Genomic DNA, 22,062 nt, shown 5'->3' with positions numbered 1-22,062 from the left:
AGAATGTAAAATATCTCAGTTTCAAAATACTGACTATATACTGAAATTATTTTGGATATGTTGGGTTAAATAAATATAATATTAAAATTAACTTCACCTGTTTCTTTTTACTTTACCTTTACTAATAGAAAATTTAAAATTACATATGTGACTCAAATTATATTTCTGTTGGACAATGTGGTCGAGAAAGTTGTTGAAATTTGGGTTAAACATTACTTCTGTTGTAACTGTTATCAAGAAGTTTATGGTGTCAGATATTCCACTGTTAGTGATCTAAATTGGATAAATTCCAGAATTTCCATATTAGAAGTATATTTTGATCACTTCCAGGATGCTATATTGTAAAGATATCATTGTTAAAAGCCACTTCCAGGGCTTTTATTGCAGTTAAATCTTTTAAAAAGCACTTTCAAAATTTTATATCATGAAGATAACATTTTGAGTACTTTTGTATCTCTCCAGATTTAAAATATTTTTTTAAATTTTGCAATTAGAAATATGTGGAGTGATACTTTGGTATCTAGGGAATATTCTGTTCCTAATCTTTTTTTTAAAGACTGCTTTTTCTTTCAAAAAAATTTTTTAGTTGTAGATAAACACAATATTTTTATTCATTTTTATGTGGTGCTGAGGATTGAATCCAGTGTCTCACACATATTAGGCAAGTGATCTACTACTGAGCCACTATCCCAGCCCATCCTAATCTTTTTTACCTGATGGTTTTAGTACCCTTTGAAGATCCTTTCTGGATAAGTGACTATGTTGGGAACTGAGCAAAATAACAACTTTCTAATGCTATCATTTTTAAAAATAAATAGTTCAGAACATTTCATTCTCTTTTCACTTTTTTAAAAATATATTTTTAGTTGTTGATGGACCTTTATTTTATTCACTTATTTATATGTGATGCTGAGAATCAAACCCAGTGCCCCATACATGCCAGTCAAGGGCTTTTACCACTGAGCCACATCCTCAGCCCTTTTTTCACTTATTTTTAAGTGAACAAATTAACTGTGTGGCATGTGGACTAATAATTTCATATGATAGATGTTTAATTAGGAAAGCAGGGTACAAATGGAAATTTAAAATATGGAATCAGAGCTTATGTGTACAATGGTTGTTCACTCTTAAAAGGAAGCACGCTGTAAATCTTTTTGTAAAGCTAATAATCACTCTTAATTTGTATTATTCTTATAACCTGAATTTTCATGTATAACACATGTATTTAACAAATTCTGAGTGCCATTATGTGTCCGACACTGTGGTAAGCACTTGGAATAGAGTGGTAAAACAGCAGAAATATAGCTGTTCTGAATATCAGATGCATCTTAGAGTTCTCTGAGTCTGTTGTCCAGAAGCCTGCAGGTGAAGGCAATTATGAAACTGTGTCTAAAAACTCTTAATTTGAAAGGTAATTCAGGCTTTTGGTAATAAGCCAGGTGACGTAAATACTTAGGAGTTCAGAAACACAATTATTCTTTATGGGTCTGATGAAAAGAATATATACCATGGTGGCAATTTCTTCGTATTGTTTTTTTAATGAATCATTAATTATGATTTGAATTCTGCCCCTTCATGTGCAATTTTGCCTTATTTATTTATTTGTCTTCCAAGGACATTTCTTAGTGTTACTGAAGTCCATCCCTCCTGAAACCTGTCCTAAATGTTTGCTTTGGTGGTTCCTATGATCCTGAAGATACAAGCAGTTGGGAAACTATTACCACCCAGCCCTGCTTTTTTCTCTAGATCCCATCTGGGCTAAGTAGGAAAGAAGCATTGTTTCCCTAACATTATCAATGAAGTCCATGGAAGATTTCTAGAAGTTCTGAATAGCCTTATGGACTTGGGGCAACCTAGCATGTCTCAAATGTGAGGCAACCACTTTCAAAAAATGGATTCAAGTATGATACTGGGCTAAAAGACCTTTCTGTCCATGATTTTAGCTGTTTCGGGACTCGTCTCAATGAATTGGACAATAATCTTGGAAATGAAGAGAGGCCCCTGATGCTTCTCAGTCATATAGTATGAAAGAAATCTGTGGCTTCTGGGTCTTCCAAGGAAGGGTCAAGAGATACTTAGTGACATAGAGCTAGATAAATGTTTGATAGAAGTTATCAAAACTAAGGATTTTTTCCATCAGAGATAAGTTATCTGATTTTTTCTTAACTTAAACTATATGTCCAGCAGTATCTCCCTTCAGATAAGTCAAATAGACACACCTTCAGTTAGTTGTGTACCTGTCTTTCAGGAGATTTGATGTGTCAGTCATACTGCTATGACCTCAGGTTCCAGAATATCAATGCAACATTCTTTCCAAGAACTATGTCACTTTGTATTGAATCTAAATTTAGAATCAGTAATTTTATTGCCAAAAGAAAAAGGATAGCCTAAATGACAAGAAGCCACTTCTTACTATGAATTGGTTTGGACATTACTTTTCTAAGTGTCCCAAGGATGTTTTCAATGTACCCTCACCTCTGCTGTTTTCACTCATATCGTCTGAAGATGAACATTTTATTTCCAACTTGAGGTAGGAAGTAGAATGAATTCTTTTCCCCCAGCCTTGGCTCTTTAGATGGATTACCAAGACACGTCCTTCTTAAAAGGAACTAGGGAAAGGAAAACTGGGCTTGTGAAGAAAGTGGTTTCTGTCTTGCCCCTTGTGTACTTGAAAAGGGGGCAACTAATTAGTTTCATCTGGCCTTGCTTGGCTATTGAAAAGAGGAGGATTGGCTTAGGTGAAAGGATGTCTCTTCATTCTTAAAATGTTGAACCTTGACTAAGTGAAACTTTATTTCTGGCTATTGCCAGTAACTGCCACTCCTTTGAAATAATAATTCAAGGGTTTTGGCTTTAGTTAAGAATGTGAAAGAGTTTAGATGCCTGAGTGAAAGGCAAAACGAATTCTTAGTACTGCAAGTTTGATTAAGGAAGAGAGTGACACAAACCCTGCTTGGCTGAAGTATTAGGCATTTGGGGACATACAGTGTGGAATGTGCTTAGCTGCTATAAGGACTGACTAGAGTGAGGTCAAGGCAGGGAAGGGTGTGTATCTCATTCATTTCCTGACACTAAATAGGAACAGATCACACTTTGGCTGGAGTCAGCCTCTTGCCTTTCATGAGTTAAAACTTCCTTTGACTTCTGATTATTAAGGTTACTGTTTCTTGGTTTGTCAGGGAATATCCTGGTTTTAGCACTGAAAGTTTCTCACCCAGGTAAGACCATTGATCCTAGAAAAGCTGGGATATTTGGTTTTCCTGAATAAAATTTAAGGCATTTGGATAGCAATATGATAACTGAAAAATTGGCCCAGATCTCTTCTCTCTCTTTGTTTCTCATAGGGTATGTAGTGGATCCTGAAGTCACAATAATAACAATAGCTGCCGCTGATTATAGGCCTGCTATGTGCCAAGTACATGATCTTCCTTAGTAGTCATGCCAATTGTGATCTAAGGTATTTTAAATCCATTTTATGGAGAAGGATGCAAGAGTTGAAGGCTGTGACAAGTTGTTTCTCAGAGTCAAACAACTAGAATGTAGCTGAACCACATTTGAATTTTTAGTGTGCTTTAATCTGAAGTCTGCTTTTTCAACTAAGGGAAGAAATTGTTGACTTTGATGGTTAAGTGGATGGGTTCTCTGAGTTAGCATAGTTCTATGGTCATCATTTTCACCCACTGTTCCCAAATTTGTTCCAATTTTTCATGGTGACATAAGATTCTCTAGGGTAATACATAAAAGCAGTCTGGGAATCTACAATAACTACTTTATTCTAACACCTATAGCAGCCTCGAATAATCTTTTGGCTTTTAATGGGACTACTCAGTGCTAGGACATAAAAGATTCTCAGGGAAGGGTAGAGTTATTTAAATTATAACACATGAGCAATAATCTTGAACTGAAATGTCTTAGCTAATGTATGCAAATTAAGACATTTTAATATAAAAATCACCAAAGATTTAAGGTAAAATTAAGGAAAGAAAATTAGGAAAACACACACACACACACACACTTTTTTTTTTCCACCAAGGAAAATCTGTCCTCTTCATTGTTTGATTTGGAGTAGATAAAGGACAGGCATCCTTGCTGTGATAAAAGGTGTTATGCACATAATTCTATGATTGAAGCAAAAAATTGTATTCTAGGTTGCAAGCAGTAAATGATTCATTTCAGAGGAGAATCTAATCCAGCCTTTCAGCACTAAGAAATCTCTCTACTAAAATCAGGGATGATTGAAACTCTTAGCATAATGATGGAAGCCCTTGCTGGTGGGCATGATGTGGAGAGGGAAATGTTTTGGATTGTGTAGGGTGATGCAGGAAGCTTTTAGGTTACTTGCAGCTTTTATCAATTCACACCTGAGAGTTGCACTTTTACTAGAGAATGAAACACAGTAATAGTCATATAATTTAGATTAGAGGAGCTAGATTGAGGAGGACTCATGTACAGAAAAGACTTAGAAATCCATTTGATCCAATTTGACAAATACTTATTGTGGTAAATATCAAGATAGTGTGCTGGATACCAGGAGGAGCAGCAGGTGCCCCCTGGCCTCAAGGAGCTCAGGTGGAGGCTGAGGAAATAACAGTTTCTTCATGGCCATTTAGTGTCCTAATCTGCTTGGATTGCCATAGACTGAGGGAATAAATGAGAAATTTATTTTTGCATAGTTCTAGAGCCCGGAAGGGTGCCAGTGTAGCTAAGTTCTGGAAAGGGCTCTTCCTGGACTGTGGTGTGCTTACACGGTCTTTCCTCTGCATATGCATATTGGCAAAGAAATCTCTTTATTCCTCTTAAAAGACTACCTGTGCTTGGTGTGGTGGCATGCTGTAATCCCAGCAGTTTGGGGAGCTGAGGCAGGAGAATCACAAGTTAAAAGCTAGCCTCAGCAATTTAGTGAGCCATGAGCAACTTAGTAAGACCCTGTCTAAAAATAATAAATAAAAAAGGCTAGGGTTGTAGTTCCGTAGTTAAGCATCCCTGGGTTCAATCCCTAGTACAAAAAAAATTTTTTTTTTTTTTTTTGTGTGTGTGTGTGTGTGTGTGTTTTATTGAGCCAGGATCCCACTTCTCTGACTGTATTTACTTCCTAAGAGCCCTATCTCCATGTACATTCACATAATAAGCTAGGGCTTCAGTGTGAGAATTTTGGAGAACACAAGTCAATCCATAGAAATAGACTCTAACTCACACCATAACAACATACCTACATGATAACTCTTCCTCTTTCCCTCTGAATAATAAATTAAAGAAATTTTATAATTTTGCTTGAATAATTTTCTTTTGATGGTACTGGGGATTGAATGAAGGGACACTTTACCACTAAGCCTCATCCCTGGCACTCCCCTGCCCCCCCTTTTTTTAAAGAGAGAGTGAGAGAGAGAGAGAGGGGGAGGGAGAGAGAGAGAGAATTTTTAATATTTATTTTTTAGTTTTTGGTGGACACAAAATATTTGTATGTGGTGCTGAGGATCGAACCCGGGCCGTACGCATGCCAGGCAAGTGTGCTACCGCTTGAGCCACATCCCCAGCCGCCGCGTCACCCCCCCTCCCCTTTTTTTAAAAATATTTTTTTAGTTATAGATGGACATAATATCTTTATTTATTTTTATGTGGTGCTGTGTATCAAACTCAGTGCCTTAAACATGTGAGGCAAGTACTTTACAAGTACTTTACAGCCCATTCCTGGCCTTTTTGATTTTATTTTTTATTTTGAGATAGGGTCTTGCTAATTTATTGAGGCTGACTTTCACCGTGTGATCCTCTTGCCTGAACTTTCTGAGTCATTGGAATCACAGGCATGTGTCATCACACTGCACACAAGTAATTCATTTACTTAACCAATGGCTGCTGCTTCTCAGCAGTCATGCACACTAAGGAATTTTTTTTTTTTTTTGGTACCGGGGATTAAGCCCAAGGCCCGTTAACTGCTCAGCTACCTTCCTAGCATCTTTTTAAATATTTTATTTAGAGATAGAGTCTCACTGAGTTGCTTTGCTAAATTGCTGAGGCTGGCTTTGAACTCGTGATCCTCCCACCTCAGCCTCCCAAGCATCTGGATTACAGGCATGCGCCACCATGCCCAACCCATACTAGGGAATTTTTGTAAAACAAGAGAACTTGTAAATTGTTTTTCAACATACTAAAATATCAGTGGACTCTAAATTTGACAATGCTAAATTTTTGTGTTTAACAGCATTAATTAATATTTTGCCCTTTTTATATTCAAGAACTAGTACTTTTTTCCAAGCATCAAACTCTTGAAAATCTAGTTGGACGCTAGGCATTGTCTGTAATGCCCAATGGATGAAAGAGATGGAGATGTTTCATAGATTCATTACAGATTTCTAGACAGGCACTCCCAACCCCAGCCTTTCTTCCAAGTTCTGGTGCAGCACTTCCAGCTCTGTTGGGCATCCTCTTGACGTCCCACTGGCACTTTATACTGGGTGTGTTACAAGCATATTTCCTTCCAACTTATCTCCCACTTATCCGATTTTCTTGTCAATGGTTACATTGACAGCACTACTAGGAGAAGACTTAGAAATTATTGTAATTACCATTAATGGTATTCAAATCTACTGGTACCAGGTTTCAAGAGTGGTAGGGTAACTGCTTAAGTATTACCTGGAAACCTTTCTATGATACTGATTTCTTCTTCCTTGGAGGGTGACACTGGTCAGAGGTAAAGCTTAGAAGCATGATAATTAATGTGCTGTCAAGTTTGGGAAGTTATGTACTTGTGCAGTATTGGTGGAAAGATGAAGAGATTTGAGTCTTAAGAACATACAACCTATATTAAGAGATCATAATATTCCACTGGCCTTATTGCCCCAATTTAGAGGTTCTCAAAGGGCTCCTCAACTTTCCATGATGCCCCCAGGTTATTACCTTCAGGGTGATCAAAAATGTTCTCCTCTGACCTCCAGGCTCTCTGTCCTAAGTTCTGAGTTTTGGTGACTTATAGCAACAACTATTAGAAGAAGAAATGCTGCTTTCTCTTGTTTATTTAATTAATTAATTAATTTATTTATTTTTGTGGTGCTGGGGATTGAACCCAGGGTCTTGTGCATGCGAGGCAAGTACTCTATCAACTGAGCTATATCCCTAGCCCTTCTCTTGTTTATTTTTAATCAAGTATGAGGCAGGTGCTTTCTTTAATTCTTCATAGAACACCAGAGATCGAACTCTTTATGAGCCTTGCCAAAACAAAAGCACAAAACAGGAAAATGACCACACCATATAGGCTCAGATTCACCTTAGGGCCCCTCCACCCAACTCTTGACTACTCCTTCCAGGGGGCCCGGTGCAGCTTACCCTTCACTATGGGAATATCACCAGCATCCCTATGGTTTAAATTTAGTCAAGATACTTTAAGCCTCAGAGAAGGAAGTTTTTCCTTACCTCACTTTTGAAGTTGAACTTCTAGGCCTTAATTTCCTAAATCAGAATGATTGACATAGGGAATATCTATTCCATTCAGGGAATTTAACCCGAAGTTATACTTCATAGTCCTACCAGGACAAATTATAAAGCAGTTTGCTATGAAGATATATTCTAAATTGGGGGTTTTCACTTAAATGATTCTGCATGTTAACTTCAGTGACCTAGTCCAAGCTTCAGTCTGCCTATTCAGTCCAATTCCTTTTCAGTCTCTTCATCAAAGGTTCAAAACCCTTGGGGTGGGCTGGGGTTGTGGCTCAATGATAGAAGCACTTGCCTATCTTGTGTAAGGCCCTGGATTCTGATCCCCAGCACTACAAAAGTGAAAATAGAAAGCAAAAAAAAAAAAAAAAAAAAAAAAAAGAAAGAAAGAAAGAAAACGCTTTGGGGTGCAGCTTACTCTGGGTCACACCCTCTGGGCACAGTAATTATGTACTTCAGTTGACATAGAAAACCCATAGCAGTTTTTTTTTTCATCTGAACTAACAGAAAGCAGAGCTGTTAGCCACTAAATCAAGATCAAGTCCATCAGGAAGTGGCATGCTGGGATATGAACCAAGGCCTCTTGGTTTCAAATTTGTGAATTTAACTATTATGAGACACTACAAAAGCATACTAGACATTGAATTTGACAGGATTTGGAATAATAATGCTATTAATAGAGAGAGGGCAAAAAGTCAGATAAGAAGGTGTAATGAAGGGAGGGAGATGGTGAACTTTGCCTGGGTTATGAATTATGAGTTCCTTTTGCACCACTGGGTTCCCATAGCCTCTTTATCATTTTGTCTGCTTAATGGTATTGTTATGAAGAATCTTCACTCTCAAGTTCATCACCATCCTTGATTCTGTGCAGGAGCCATGTACCAGTCCACGCTGTGGTGAAGCAGCCCGTCCGTGGAGCCAGTGGCAGGACCACCATCACAGCAATTGTCCAGACTGGTGGGGACTGGAGCACCGGCCTCTTCAGTGTCTGCAGAGATAGGAGAATTTGTAGGTTTTTTTCTCTTAATTTTAAGTTCTTTTTCTTACTTTTTCTTACCCAAGATATCAGTGAATGAACCAACTGCATCAGGTATAAAGACCGAAATTAAGTGGTTTCAGAATAATTGGACTAACCCAAATGACTTAAATGTACTCCCTAGCTGGAAAATCTTGCTTCTCAGCACTGTGGATGCTTTTGTAGAATAAGAGGTGCCTTCAAAGATTTTTAAATGACAAAATCCACTGTTGGCAAAGACATTCAAAATGGGCTCCCTCATCCACTGTTGGCAGAAATGTAGATTTCCTCATAGATGGCCTAGAATTACATATGGAAAGAATCTCAAGTGTTACATAGCTTTGATCCAGTAAATACACTTTTTAATTTTAATTTTAATCCATTTTTCTTGGAGTATTGGAGACTGAACCCAGGTCTTTGCACATGTTGAACAAGTGCTCTACCACTGAGCCACACCCCCAACCCCAGTAATTACTTTTTTTAGGAGTTTAGTCTAAGGAAATAAATCATGTGCATAGACTTAGCAGGCACATTACATTTTGCACATTGATTATGACAGCAAGAACATGAAATAACCTAAATGTTCACCAGGGTATACCCACAAATCAGTAATTACACAGCCAGATGAAAAGATCTTTTGGATACATGTTTAGGTTAAAGAAACAGGTTGCAAAGTTATGCACATTAGACATCGTTTTTTGGGGGGGTGAGTAAAAATTTAGAAAAAATGTGGAAAGATACATATATAAATGTTTACAGTAGATGTTTCCAGATGGCAAAACAATGAATAAGTTTTATTTTTTTGATTATCTCTTTTCAATATTCAGTATTTCTTTGAAGAATATCCAATACTCATTATAACAAGAATGTTCACAAAATGAAACTCCCTTCATGGATTGAAATCTTTTCGGATACTGGTTTAATTATAGAGTTACAAATACCACTGTCCTCTTGCTGCATGATTTTCTCTGGATTTGGAGTTAAAGCATATTGATTCCAATTTTTACCTTAGGACATTCAAATCCACTTCTGATACCATAAATTAGGATCTCCCTCTTATGCTTGATACTCTCGCCCTAGAGAACAACTGGGTCAAGGAATCTCTCTTAAAGGAGGGTGGGGATGGTATTGTTTGATAGATGAAGGCCCGTCTCTTAAGTTCAAAATCCAAAGACCCTGGGTCTTACTGTTTTTGGAGAATATGACTCTCCCCATCTTGTGAAGCTTTCTGGGAACATCTGAACTTTCCTGACAGTAACACAATATGCATCAGCTGGAAACCTCTGAGCAAAAGTCCTCATTCGGCTGAGTCTTGAGGCTCAGCTGTGCAGGTCTGTTCCTGCCACTGCTACCAATGTGGATTTCTGACCAGATGATTATGGTAGCTGTTCTCTGGCTCTCTCAGGGTTTTTCTTGATTCTCTAGTTGTTACTTAGTACCAAGGTAAAGAGAAGGCAGAATAACCATGCAGAGATGTTTGTCACATTTAATTAGGGGCTGGGTGACATGAGTGTACCCTACCTATGGCAAAGGCCTAACTATAATGTGGTTAAGAGAATTTATTAGATATGGGCCTCACCTTGATTCCTCACTCTGTTCTCTTTAATGGTTTTTTAAAAATTTGTTATTTTTTAGTAATATGTGACAGTAGAATGTATTTTGACATATTATATATACATACATGGAATATAACTTCCCATTCTTTCAGTTGTACATGATGTGGAGTTACACTGGTTTTGTGTTCATATATGTATATAGGAAAGTCATTTCTAATTCGTTCTATTGTCTTTCCTATTCCCATCCCTCTTCCCTTTCTTTTATTCCCCTTTGTCTAATCCAAAAATACTTCTATTCTCCACCCGCTCCCCTTATTGTGTGTTAGCATCCACATATCAGAGAGAACATGTGGCCTTTGGTTTTTTGGGATTGGCTTATTTCACTTAGCATAATAGTCTCTAGTTCCATCCATTTACCAGCAAATGCCATAATTTCATTCTTCTTTATGGCTGAATAATATTCCACTGTGTAGATATACTACATTTTCTTTATCCATTCATCTGTTGAAGGGCCCTTAGGTTCCTTCTGTAGCTTAGCTATTGTGAATTGAGCTCCTATAAACATCGATGCCTTACTCTATTCTTAAATGTCTTGTAACCTTGAAAAAATTCTCTGGGTCTGCATTTCTCCCCTCTAAAATGAAGATAATAAAGATATTAACCTCAAGGGTTGTTGTTAAGATTAAAACAGATAATGCAAAGAACCCACTCTTAATACTAGTTTGGAGCATTACTGGATCAGTTGGGGATATTTGATTGTAAGCCAAATTAGATTGAATGGTGCTTCCTTAAAATTCATGTCCATTTAAAACCTCTGAATGTAACCTTGTATGGAAGTAAGGTTTTTGCAAATGTAGTCAAATTAAAGTCTCACTGGATTAGTTAGGGTGGGCAAGGGGTTCTCCCTGGAATCGTCCAGAAGGATCTAACCTTGCCAACACCTTGATTTGACTTCTGCCTCCTATATTTTCCAGTGAGAGAATTTCTGTTATTTTAAGATGCTCAATTTGTGGTATTTTGTTATGGAAGCCCTAGAAAACTAATGTAGAAGCAAATGCTAGACTTCATTAGAAGATAATCTAGTTCATCAGTCAGAAAGGACAACATGCGTTGTTACCAGGAGCTGACAATCTACATACCACCAAATGTTTTTACCCTTCTGTCATCCTATCTGGGAATTGAGGTTTTAGCAGACACAACTCAATTTGCCTGGTTTGGGTCACATGCCTAATGCTTGGTAAGGCCAGGGCGTTCTGAATGACAGTCCTACTAATATTGCTCCTAAGAGTGAAGGGATAATTTCCCAAATTTACTATTAGGGAGCTGTTACAAGGAACATCCCAACAAATATTACTACAATGTTAATTGTAGTGAATCTTAGCTATTAATATTGAATGCTATTGTTTTTTTTTTTTGTTTTCCTTCAGCACATTGAGAGCCAAGAGTAGAGACAAGAGGCTTAGATTGGATGCTGCAATGATTTCTACCTAATCCTAGGATCCCCTAGAAAGATGACCAAAGAAAGGCTCTCTCCTCATCTTATTTACCTTAAACATTGCTGTACTGCTCAGCTTTTATCTAACTCCCATCAAAGTTCAGGATACCACCAGACTATTTTCCTGAGGATTCCATTTGAGAGCCAGTTCTAGTGACAAGGGGAGAAGGAAGGAAGTGACAAGGGGAGTAGGAAGAAAGTGACAATGTGGAGAAATACAACGCTCTTTACAACTGGGCAGGAATCATGCAGGAAGATATCACAGATCTAGCATGCAAGGTGATTGAATGTCATGTTCTAACTGTTCCCTACGTGGGCCTTCATTGGTGACTGTTCATAGTGTCTCTAAGTGAATGGCCTCAGAAAAACTCTTTAAAGGCAATATCACTTTGTGCACTCATTATCTACACCATATCTGTGAGGACACAGGTGGAGTATGAGTGCTATGAATCTCGTGCTTCTTCCCATTCTTGTGTAAACGGACTTTTAATTGGGAATTATTTCATCCATAGAGGATCATTTTAAGTAAATCACTGTGCAAATAGTTGTGACAGGCTTGGGAACAAAAACAGAACTGCTTCCATGCCAGATTCCCATCCTGGGATATTTTTCCTTTAAATGCTGGGAATTATTGCTCCAATTTGTCATCCATTAAGCAAAGGGTACATTATGAACAGCAATGATTTCCACTTCTTTTTGACATTTTGCATCTTCATTTTATGGTAATTATATATTTTTAACTGCCTCCCTCTTCCCACTCCTGTACTTTTATCTGAATTTACTCTGCACTGGGACTTGCAAATGGGTGTCTTTGTGTCCTTCATAAATAGAATACCCAAGAGCTCAAATGTGAAGATGAGGCCAAGGTGGAATAAGTAACAGCTAAAGTCATAGTGAATAAAAAACTGTGTATTCTGGCTTTAGGAATATTTGTGATATTGTTCCGAAGAAGTTTATACAAAAGGTGTAATCAATGTTGGTTTGTAATTCAGTCAATATTTTCTGAATTCCCACCTGTGTATAGGCTACATGATGTATGTTATAGACATAATAGTGAATAAGACAGAAATAATTTTGTAGAAGAGGGACAATTAATAAATAAACAAAATAATTGCATTTGTAATAAATGCCATAAAGGAAACAGGGTATTATACAAGGAAATGATAGAGGATATGGTAAAGGATGTTTTTTCAGAAGACTTGCTTAAACTCTATCTGACCAGTAAGAAGTATCCAGGCTCTCAGTGTAGGGACACTGAGAAGGCACTGTAAACAAAGGTAGTAAGACTGATACGTACTAGGAACCATAAGACGCCCAAGATGGATGGAAGGAAGCAAACCAGGATTTTCTTTGAGGAAGGAGGAAGGAGGCATGAAAAGGCATCAGACTGCGATTGGTGTCCCCTCACTGTATCTCAGGTTAATAGTACACTCTCTGAAAGCAAGAGCCACAGTTGTATTGTTTACCACTCTGGTGTCCAGCCAAGCACCTGGCCCATAAGAGGCACTTAAAAATATTTCCTGAGCCGGGTGTGTTGGCACGGGCCTATAATCCCAGCAGCTCAGGAAGCTGAGGCAGGAGATCACAAGTTCAAAGCCAGCCTCAGCAACTTAGCAAGGTCCTAAGTAACCCAGTGAGAACCTGACTCAAAATAAAAAATAAAAAGTGCTAGGGATGCAGCTCAGTGATTAAGCACCCCTGGGTTTAATCCCTGGTACCTCCCCCCCCAAAAAAAAACCAAAAAAACCAACAACAACAAAAAACAAAAAAACAAAATGAAACAAATTACAAAAAAACCCCAAAATTCGCTGGACACAAATAAATGCATAAATTGTAATCTGTATTTTCACTGCTTCTTCTTCTTCTTCTTCTTTTTTTTTTCTTGCACTTAATTAAAAGAATCATAGAGCCTCTGAGTTAGAAGGGATATTGGAGGTCAGTTGGTCTGCTTGTCTAAATCCCTTCTGCAATATAAAGGATAGCCTTGGCATTGTGAATACTTCAGGGAGGAGAGCTTATTGCTTTTGCAATAGCTCAGTTAAAAAAAATCATTTTGAAAGATTATTTAACACATAAGGTAGAACTCAAAAGAATCTACCTTTTTTTTTTTGTATTTGAAAAGCAAGTACTCCCTCCTGCTTTCCACCTACCCAGTTCTTCTCCAGAGGCAAATACTCTTGCCTGAGCATAGATATAGTCCATATACCTAGAAGGTTATAAACATTTTAAAAATGAAACTATTTTGTATTATAAAAATATCTCATAATCATTGTAAAAAAGAAACTTACAAAAGACTCTTAAAAAGCAGTTTGGTAATTGCAACCCTTGAAGATAAATGATGTTAACATTTTAGTTTCTGTTTTTTTTTCTCAGACTTTTTACTCTTGTGTGTATATGTATATAATTTTCACAAATGGTAGAATTGTAAACACACATTGGTCTGCATTTGGTTTTGTTTTAATTTAGCAATACATTTAGGTGACCAGACCATATCAGCACATCTGGAGGTGATTTTTTTAAATTGCTGCCAAGATTCCATTTACATTTTATTGTCCCATATTTTTTTTATTCAGAAATCCCCATTGGTGGACCTTTATGTAGTTTCCAGATTTCCTGCTATGCAAACCAATGCTGTATGAATGTCCTTGTACGGGGATCATTTTGCATGTCTGTGCGTATAGCTGTTGGATAATTGCCTAGGGGTGAACCTGCTGGTCAAATAGTCTGTGCCATTTTAAATCTTGATGTATATTGCCAAATGGCTTTATGTTTGGAAGTTGTACTAATTTACACTTTCACTGGCAATGTAGGCGTGTGCTCCATTCCTTTTTAAAGCATCTGTTATTGCTAGAAGTTTTTGCATTTTCATAATAATTTCTGAAATGTGGCTTGCTGAAATTTCCACCCACCTTTTCTACTTCTACTCCCTGAGGCTTCTCACTTCTCTTTATCTTGGCTCCCCCATGAGTTAGGGTGAATAATGAACCACATTATACACAGAAGGGTGGACCCTGCCTCAGAGAATAGACCTGGGTCATTCAGGCTGGAGTGCTTACTCTTAGGTAAATACCAGAGGTTTTTTTGGGTTAGGAAGAGGCTAAATTTATACCACAAATCCTTCTGAAACCTTAGTACGTTTAAAAAGCAAAAACAAAACAAAACAAAACAAAAAAACCCCCCAAAAACCCCAAAAAACAAACACTTTTTTTCCACTAAGAACACATTAATACATTCACCTTATTAAAAAATGAGATATTGCAGCCCCTTTTTTAAAAACTCAATTTGGAGCCAGATGGTGACATATGTCTGTAATCCTAGTAGTTGAGCAGGCTGAGGCATAAGGATCACAAGTTCAAAACCAGCCTCAGCAACTTAGTGAGGCCCCAGGAAACTCAGTGAGATCCTGTCTCGAAATACAACACAATAAACAAACAAACAAACAAACAAATAAATAAATAGAATAAAACAAAGGGCTGGGATTGTGGCTCAGTGGTTAAGTGCCCCCTTGAGTTCAATCCCCAGTACACAATAAATAAATAAAAATAAAAATCCTCTCAGTTTGGAAGGTTCCTTTTAGATTTTTCTCTGTACTTATATATGTATCCATTAGTAATACATACTATTGATTCATAATTATTTCAAGGAAACATAATTGACACTATGCTGTGCATACCATTTTACAGTTTGATTATTTTTAAAACTCAAAATATATCTTAGAAATTTTATATGTTGGGTCTTAATAGATCTTTCATATTGCTTTTTTTTTTTTTGGTACTGGAGATTGAATCCAGGGGTGCTCTACCACTGAGCTACGTCCCCAACTGAGCTACATCCCCAGTGTCTTTATTTATTTTTTTATTTTGAGTCAGAGTCTTTTTTTAGTTGCCCAGGCTGGCCTTGAACTTGCAATTCTCCTGCCTCAGCTTCCCCTAGTTGCTGAGATTGCAGGTGTGCCCAGGTTTTACTGTATTCTTCATGTTTCCCTAGAATGGTTACATCACCTTGGCTTATTTGCACTCTAGTCTATAAATGTACATTTAAGTTGTTTTAAATTTCAAGTTACTATTCTTGTACCTACATCTTGGTGTGCACATGTAAGCATTACTCTAGGGTAGATATTTATAAGTGGAATTACTAGAGAATTTTAAATTTTAATAGATTCAGCAAAGTTATCTTCCTAAGTGACTGTGCCATTTCCATTTGTTTGTGGAGTACCTATTTTTCTGATTCTCCACAGCATATGATGTTCACAAACATGGACAAGTTTTGTCTTCTTATGGGTTATCAATGCTTTCTGATAGTCTTAATATGCATTTTTTTAAAATGAAATTTAAAATTTTTATTTTAGTGTTTTAGATGTACACGGACATAATAACTTTATTTTATTTTATTTAGTTTTATGTGATGCTGAGGATCAAACCCACTGCCTCATATGTGTTAGGCAAGCATTCTGCCACTGAGCCACAACCCCAGCCCTTAATATGCATTTCTAATGGTACTGAGCAAATTTTCCTGTCTGTTTTTGGCCATTTGTATTTCCTTTTCAGTGAGATACTTGCTAATGCCCATTTTCTTCTTTTGTTTAATCTTTTATATAATGATTTACAATTCTTTGTGTATTCTTGATACCTATCCTTGGCCTGTGAGATGTGTTGTAAAATTTTCTTCTAGAGCCAAAAATATCCCATCATCCCACTCTTGCACATCCCTTTTTGGGGTGCAATCTGACAGAATTTTCATATCTTACTGCACTCCTCAAAGTACAGAGCAGAAGCACTTGAAACAAAGGAGTTGCATGATTTAAGACTGCCACACAGCACATATGAGGTAGTGATAATGGAGATACATATGGGAGAATGTGAATCCACAACCAAGGTGGCAGAATAGATAATATGTAAAACATCAGAACATACATATAGTAGTTAAGGTCAGACTTTCTGAATTCAAATATGGTTTTTGTCCCTCACTAATAATTACTTAAGTCTACTGGAGACCAGTATCCTCATTGTAAAATGGGGATAATAACAGGGTCAATTTTATAGGATTTCTGCAAAGATTAAAAGAGTTTATATGTACAAAATGTCTTTAGCAGGACTTGGCACATAGTAGTTTGGTATAAATATAATAGAAGCTTCTATATAATAGAAGTAGCTGCTATGTAATAGAAGTAGTTACTGTATAATAGAAGTTTGTTTTCCATGTTTTGTTAAAATCACATTGAACTTCTTATACAAAGTAATTGAACTTTGGTGTTTCCTTCAGAAACTAGTACCAATTCCTAATGAACACTAGATAATATAGTTATATGATAAAAATATTACAAGTAAAAGAATTGCTTTTGAATTATAAAAGTAAGGCACAGAAGTTCCACTGCACATAAACAGCTTCTTTATAATATACTTCCTAAGGATGATGGGCATTCCTCTTTACCAGTTAAAGTATTGCAACTGAGGAGATTGTAGAAACACATTTTATTGGCTGTTTGGTTTGCCAGCTTTACAATTGCACAACTTTTGATTAATTTCTTATTTGTAGAGATTTGCACTATTTTATAAGCCATGCATAAAATGTGATTTTATTGGTTTTTATGAATGCTTAAATCCTAATTCAAGGTTGCATACAGTGTGACCACTCTGTACTTGCTGTAAATTTCTGGACCATTTGTTATCCTCTAAGCTGTTCATATCAGTTGTCAGTGTTGGGTGAGGCCTGGGTTCCATCCCCAGCACTGCAAATAAATGGCAAGCAAAAACCATAATAAATAAAAAAGACTGACAATAGCAAAGGTTGAATAAAAATAGAATGTGGGACAATTAGAACTTTTATACATTTCTGGAGGGGCTGTGAAATTATACAAATACTTTGGAGAGAACTATTGGTCATTTTTTGTGTGTGTGTGTAAAGTTAAACATATATCTATCCATGACTTAGCAGTTCGCCTCTCAGGAATCTACCCAAGTAGAATGAAAACATATGTCAATATAAGGACATAGATAACCATTCATAGCAATCTTCATTGTAGGAATCAATAATGGAATAATCAAGTGTCTATTAGTGGGGGAATGGATAAGCAAACTGGAATATTCATACAGTAGAATACTACTTGATAATAAGAACAGACCTCATAACAACATAGATGAATCTCAAGAAACATGATGTTGAACAAAAGAAGCCAGATACAAAAGAAACATGTGACATCCAAGGAGAGGTAAAATTCATCTATGAACATAGAAACCAGAACTGTGGGTTCTCTCAGGAGTGGGAAGCAGGAGAATTGGGGTGACTAGAAAAAGGGCACAAGAACTCTGGGTGATGGCAATATTCTCCATGTTCAGTTGCTTGGGTAAATATGATTGTCAGCACTCATTCAACTGAATACTTAAGATATGTATATTTTCTTGTACATAAATTATGCCTCAATACAATATTTATTGAATGCATTTTTCAAAGACTGTGTTTAGGTTGGTATCTTCTGCTGATTCATAGTCCTAATTATTTGTATTCATTAGGGTTGTCATTTTTTGCAATGCTAGATGACATAACATTTTAACTGTATATTAGGGTTCTCAACCTGTGGCCCATTAATGGTTTTCCAGGTCTCTGTGAACTCCATGAAATTAAGTGCACAATTTTGCATGCCTATGTGCATGTTCTTTTCTTTTCCCTTGTGAAGCAAGTTCATAACTGTCATCATATTCTCAAAAAGATCTGTGACCCAAAATATATTTAAAATAGAACCTCTGTGTTAGAAGGTTTGTGCCGAATATGTAGGAACCTGTATCAGTAGATGAAGATGAGTGAACTAATAAATGACAAAATTTCCTGCTGACAGTTAAGGAACCAAGCACCTAATAGTTTGCAGATTGAAACTGACAGATGTTGGTGGCTCCAATGAAACTAACAAAAATTAGAATAACCTTTTGGTCTGAGAAATAGAAGAGAACCCTGATAAGACTAGGAAGCAGAATGAGTGTACCATCAAAAGCTTTCAATCATATTTATAGGAACTATGTCTGTTATTCAAGAGTATCCTATAGATTGTGTCTGTTTTTAATATTGAAATTAGATAGATGAAAACAATGGAAGCAATAGTTATGATTCAAAAATTATTCACCACATTTCTCTTGACAGGAAAAACCAATTACCATAACTAATGCTAACAGAATTGTATCAGGTTCAGCTTTGTCAGTGTTTAACAAAAGAAGACAATTTTAATGTGGCTCAGTTATAGCAATATTCATACACTGAATTTTGAGGAACTGGTTGTTCATTCCCCATCCCTGATTGCAGGGAGGTAGTGCAGCATTAAATTGGTGGCAGAGGGTTGTAAATGCTATTTAAGATGAGCAGTCACTCACTCCCTGAACATCTAAGAACCTTGGTTTTCTTTGGTATGATTATTAATAGGCTTCTGTGGTCTGTTTTGTCCACTGTGTCTTGAGTGTGACATTGCCAGGAACTATGGAGAGTGTCCTTGTTGGCCTTTGTTACCTGGTTCTACCTTTGCACTGAGAATTGGCACAAGAGAGAGACATAAAATCCAGGTGAGTGCATTTGAGGCCTATGTGACCCTCAGTCTATGAGAACCCGGATGCCTTCCAAACATGTGATTTATGGGCTGGGGTTATGGCTCAGAGGTAGAGCGCTCGCCTACTATGCATCTGGGCTTGATCCCCAGCACCACATTAAAAAAAAAAAAATAAAATAAAGACATTGTGTCCACCTATAACTGAAGAAATAAATATTTAAAAAAAATTTAAAAAACGTGATTTACCAAAAAAAGTGTGAGTTAAAATGTTTTAAAATGACACATTTAATGTGCAACTTGGACAAAGGACAGATGTTTCCGATTTGGTCCTTTTTAGTATGAAGTATAAGTTAACTAAAATGCTATATTGTGAAAGGTATTTCCAAGTAGAAGGTAAATGCAAATAGTTGGTCAGTGGGCTTATTGTTGGCCAAATTGTGCTGCCTGAGACCTGCTTGGAGGATTAGTAATAGGAGGAGATAGCTGTGAATGGTCTTCTCTGTAAGCCAATATACAGTCCTTTCCTTCAATAGAAATAAAACCAATTTCTGTCTCTTATTACTTCAAGAGAAGGCGATAGACAGAATCACACCAAATTTGTAGGGTGTACTTGGAAGTTCTGACTTAAAATATTACCTATATGATATGTGCAGAATTCATTTTGAGGGCTCCCCCAGCATGTCTGAAACTAAAGTACATGAGAGGTTGGGGAGTGACTGATCACGCATATTAAGATGTGGACATTAAGAAAAAAAGTACCTCTTTATGTGTTCTATGGAATGATCCCGATGATATAATTTTATGTGGAAAAAAATGACAGAAGTATTCAGCTATTCTCATAAAAGACTTTATATGTTGACATAGAATTTATCTGCAAGTATATATAAGAAACAACGATTGCTCCCAGATAGGTAAATGATTGGGGACAGATGTAGAGGAGGATTTATTTTCACTTCCTATCCTGTTTTACTTTGGACCATTGCACTTACTACCAACTCAACATAAATAAATAAAATAATCATAAATATTAGGTCCTAAGAGAAAAATTCCAGGATATTAACAGAAAAATCACTGGTTTCACGTAGGAGCTCCATGTCAAAAGTTTTGAGGGCAGGTCTCTGAATCACAGGCACTATTTGCCACTGAGCCACTTGGTGTTTGGATGGTCCAGTGCCCTGGGTGTTGGTGGATCTTGGAAGCAGTGAGTGGGATGAGTCAGCAGGTAGCATTTTATAGGTGCCCATGTAATGGAAATGAGCTTGTTTGACTTAGAACAGAGACCCTGGTCCTACCCTTAAATGCATTTACCTCTATAGGGCACACTGTGCGAGGATTGGCTGGTGGTGCACTGCTGTTGGCCTTTTTCCATCTGTCAGGTGGCCCGGGAACTCAAGATGAGAACTTCTCAACTCTATGGAATCTGTGCAGTCCCTTCAACTAAGGACACCCTGGTTTGATGGAGCAAAATAACTCTTCCTCATTCCCCCAAGTCCTCCCTCTCAAACCCCTTAGTAGAACAATTGTTTTAAGTTTTCACTGAAACAGTAGGAAAATAAATGATGTCCCCCACTACTGTCTCTGCTGTTGTTCTTTCTTTACCTATTGCCCTGATGAGGACTTTATTATTTGTCTGAATTTGCTCTTCCAAACCAGCCACATAAAACACATTCTGGAGGTGCGGTGTACTTCCCTCCTGGTCTGGAGTTTGAGGAGGTTGCATTTTTCTACCAGCTTTCCACTGCCAGCCTTTCCTGAGGGATGTCTAGGAGGCTGGGAGAATTGATCTATTTTCTTTTGCCAAGCCACTTTCCCCAGAGTGTCAGTGATGGGGTAGGAGATAATGAATTTTAGCTTGCTCTAAATGTCACTGAAACACATAAGCCATTGTCCTTCCCTTGTCTTGACTCCTCACTTTTTTTGGTACTGTGATTGAACCACTGAGGCACATTTTTTTGTTTTTAAATTTAGAGACAGGATCTCCCTAACTTACTTAGGGCTTCACTAAGTTGCTGAGGCTGGCATTGAACCTGTGATCCTCCTGCCTCAGTCTCCTGAGCTGTTGGAATTACAGTCATGTGCCATTACACCTGGCTTCCTTCAATCTTAATGAAGAAGAAAGTCTCAGGTTGGTGCTAATCTTGAACACTTCCCTAACACTTGTACTGTTTTTGCCTCAGGCTCAGAGTCTTAGGTGGCCAACTGTTATGGGTTGAATCGTGTTCTTTACATTCCACATATGTCACAAAAAAAGATATTTGCATTCTTAACCCCTGGTACCTGTGAATGTGATCTTATTTGGAAATAGGATCTTTTGCAAATGTAGTCAAATTGAGGTCATTCATGTGGGTTCTAAACTCCAGTATGACTGATGTCATTATAAGAGGAGAGGAGACCCAGAATTGGAGATCCAAAGGGAAGACTCCCATGTGAAGTCAGAGGTAGAGATTGGGGTGGTACTGCCAAAAGCCAGGAATGCCTGGGGCTGCCAGGAGTTGGAAGAGACAAAGGAAGATCCTGACCCAGAAGTTTTGGAGGAAGCTTGGCCCTGCCAACTTTTTTTTTTTTTTTTTTTTTTAAGAAAGAGTGAGAGACAGGTCTTTATACCATCTCCCAGGGATTTTGGATATTTTCACTCACTCCATAGACCCAAGCTAATGCCAGCATTTCCCCCATGTCTTGCCAACAGGTCCCTATATGATTTGCAGTGTCTTCTGTGTTCATTTAATACATTGTGAGATTCCTCACCAAAATTTCCCTGACACTCTACTTTGTTAATTTAAAATGTGTATGAAACACCTTTCTATGTTCTGCCAAAAAAATGTGAACTTTATAACCAAGAAGTCAGAGATCAGATCATGGTTCCAGCTTTTGTTTTAAATGGTATTCCCCAGAAATCCAGCTCTGTGGAAATAAAAAATGACTGAACACTTTGAAAAAAAAAAAAAAAGAGAGTGAGAGAGAGTGAGAAAGAGGGAGAGAGAGAGAGAGAAATTTAATATTTATTTTTTTCAGTATTTGGCAGACACAGCATATTTGTCTG

The 22,062-nt window shown here is 37.3% G+C and overlaps 1 protein-coding gene across 1 annotated transcript; it reads left to right on the top strand.

Moving 5' to 3' along the window:
• The first annotated feature begins 2,414 nt into the window (after positions 1–2,414).
• Plac8l1 (PLAC8 like 1) lies at positions 2,415–20,584 on the top strand. The gene is made up of 4 exons (XM_005324211.4): positions 2,415–2,530; positions 8,300–8,436; positions 18,902–19,038; positions 20,339–20,584. Exons 1-4 carry the CDS (start codon positions 2,415–2,417, stop codon positions 20,477–20,479), a joined length of 531 nt encoding a protein of 176 aa, XP_005324268.1. The 3' UTR covers positions 20,480–20,584.
• The last annotated feature ends 1,478 nt before the right edge of the window (positions 20,585–22,062 follow it).

Source organism: Ictidomys tridecemlineatus, chromosome 1 (genome assembly GCF_052094955.1).
Source record: "Ictidomys tridecemlineatus isolate mIctTri1 chromosome 1, mIctTri1.hap1, whole genome shotgun sequence".
Classification (NCBI taxonomy): domain Eukaryota; kingdom Metazoa; phylum Chordata; class Mammalia; order Rodentia; family Sciuridae; genus Ictidomys; species Ictidomys tridecemlineatus.
Note: the sequence above shows the minus strand (reverse complement) of the source record. Positions and strands in the feature narration are given on the sequence as shown.

Excerpts from the sequence above, each read along its gene's own strand:
- Plac8l1 (XM_005324211.4), top strand. The coding sequence starts at position 2,415 with ATGAATTGGTTTGGACATTACTTTTCTAAGTGTCCCAAGGATGTTTTC. Across the intron at positions 8,437-18,901 it reads CTGCAGAGATAGGAGAATTT|GCTTCTGTGGTCTGTTTTGT; the intron begins GTAGGTTTTTTT and ends GATTATTAATAG. Across the intron at positions 19,039-20,338 it reads GAGAGAGACATAAAATCCAG|GGCACACTGTGCGAGGATTG; the intron begins GTGAGTGCATTT and ends TTACCTCTATAG.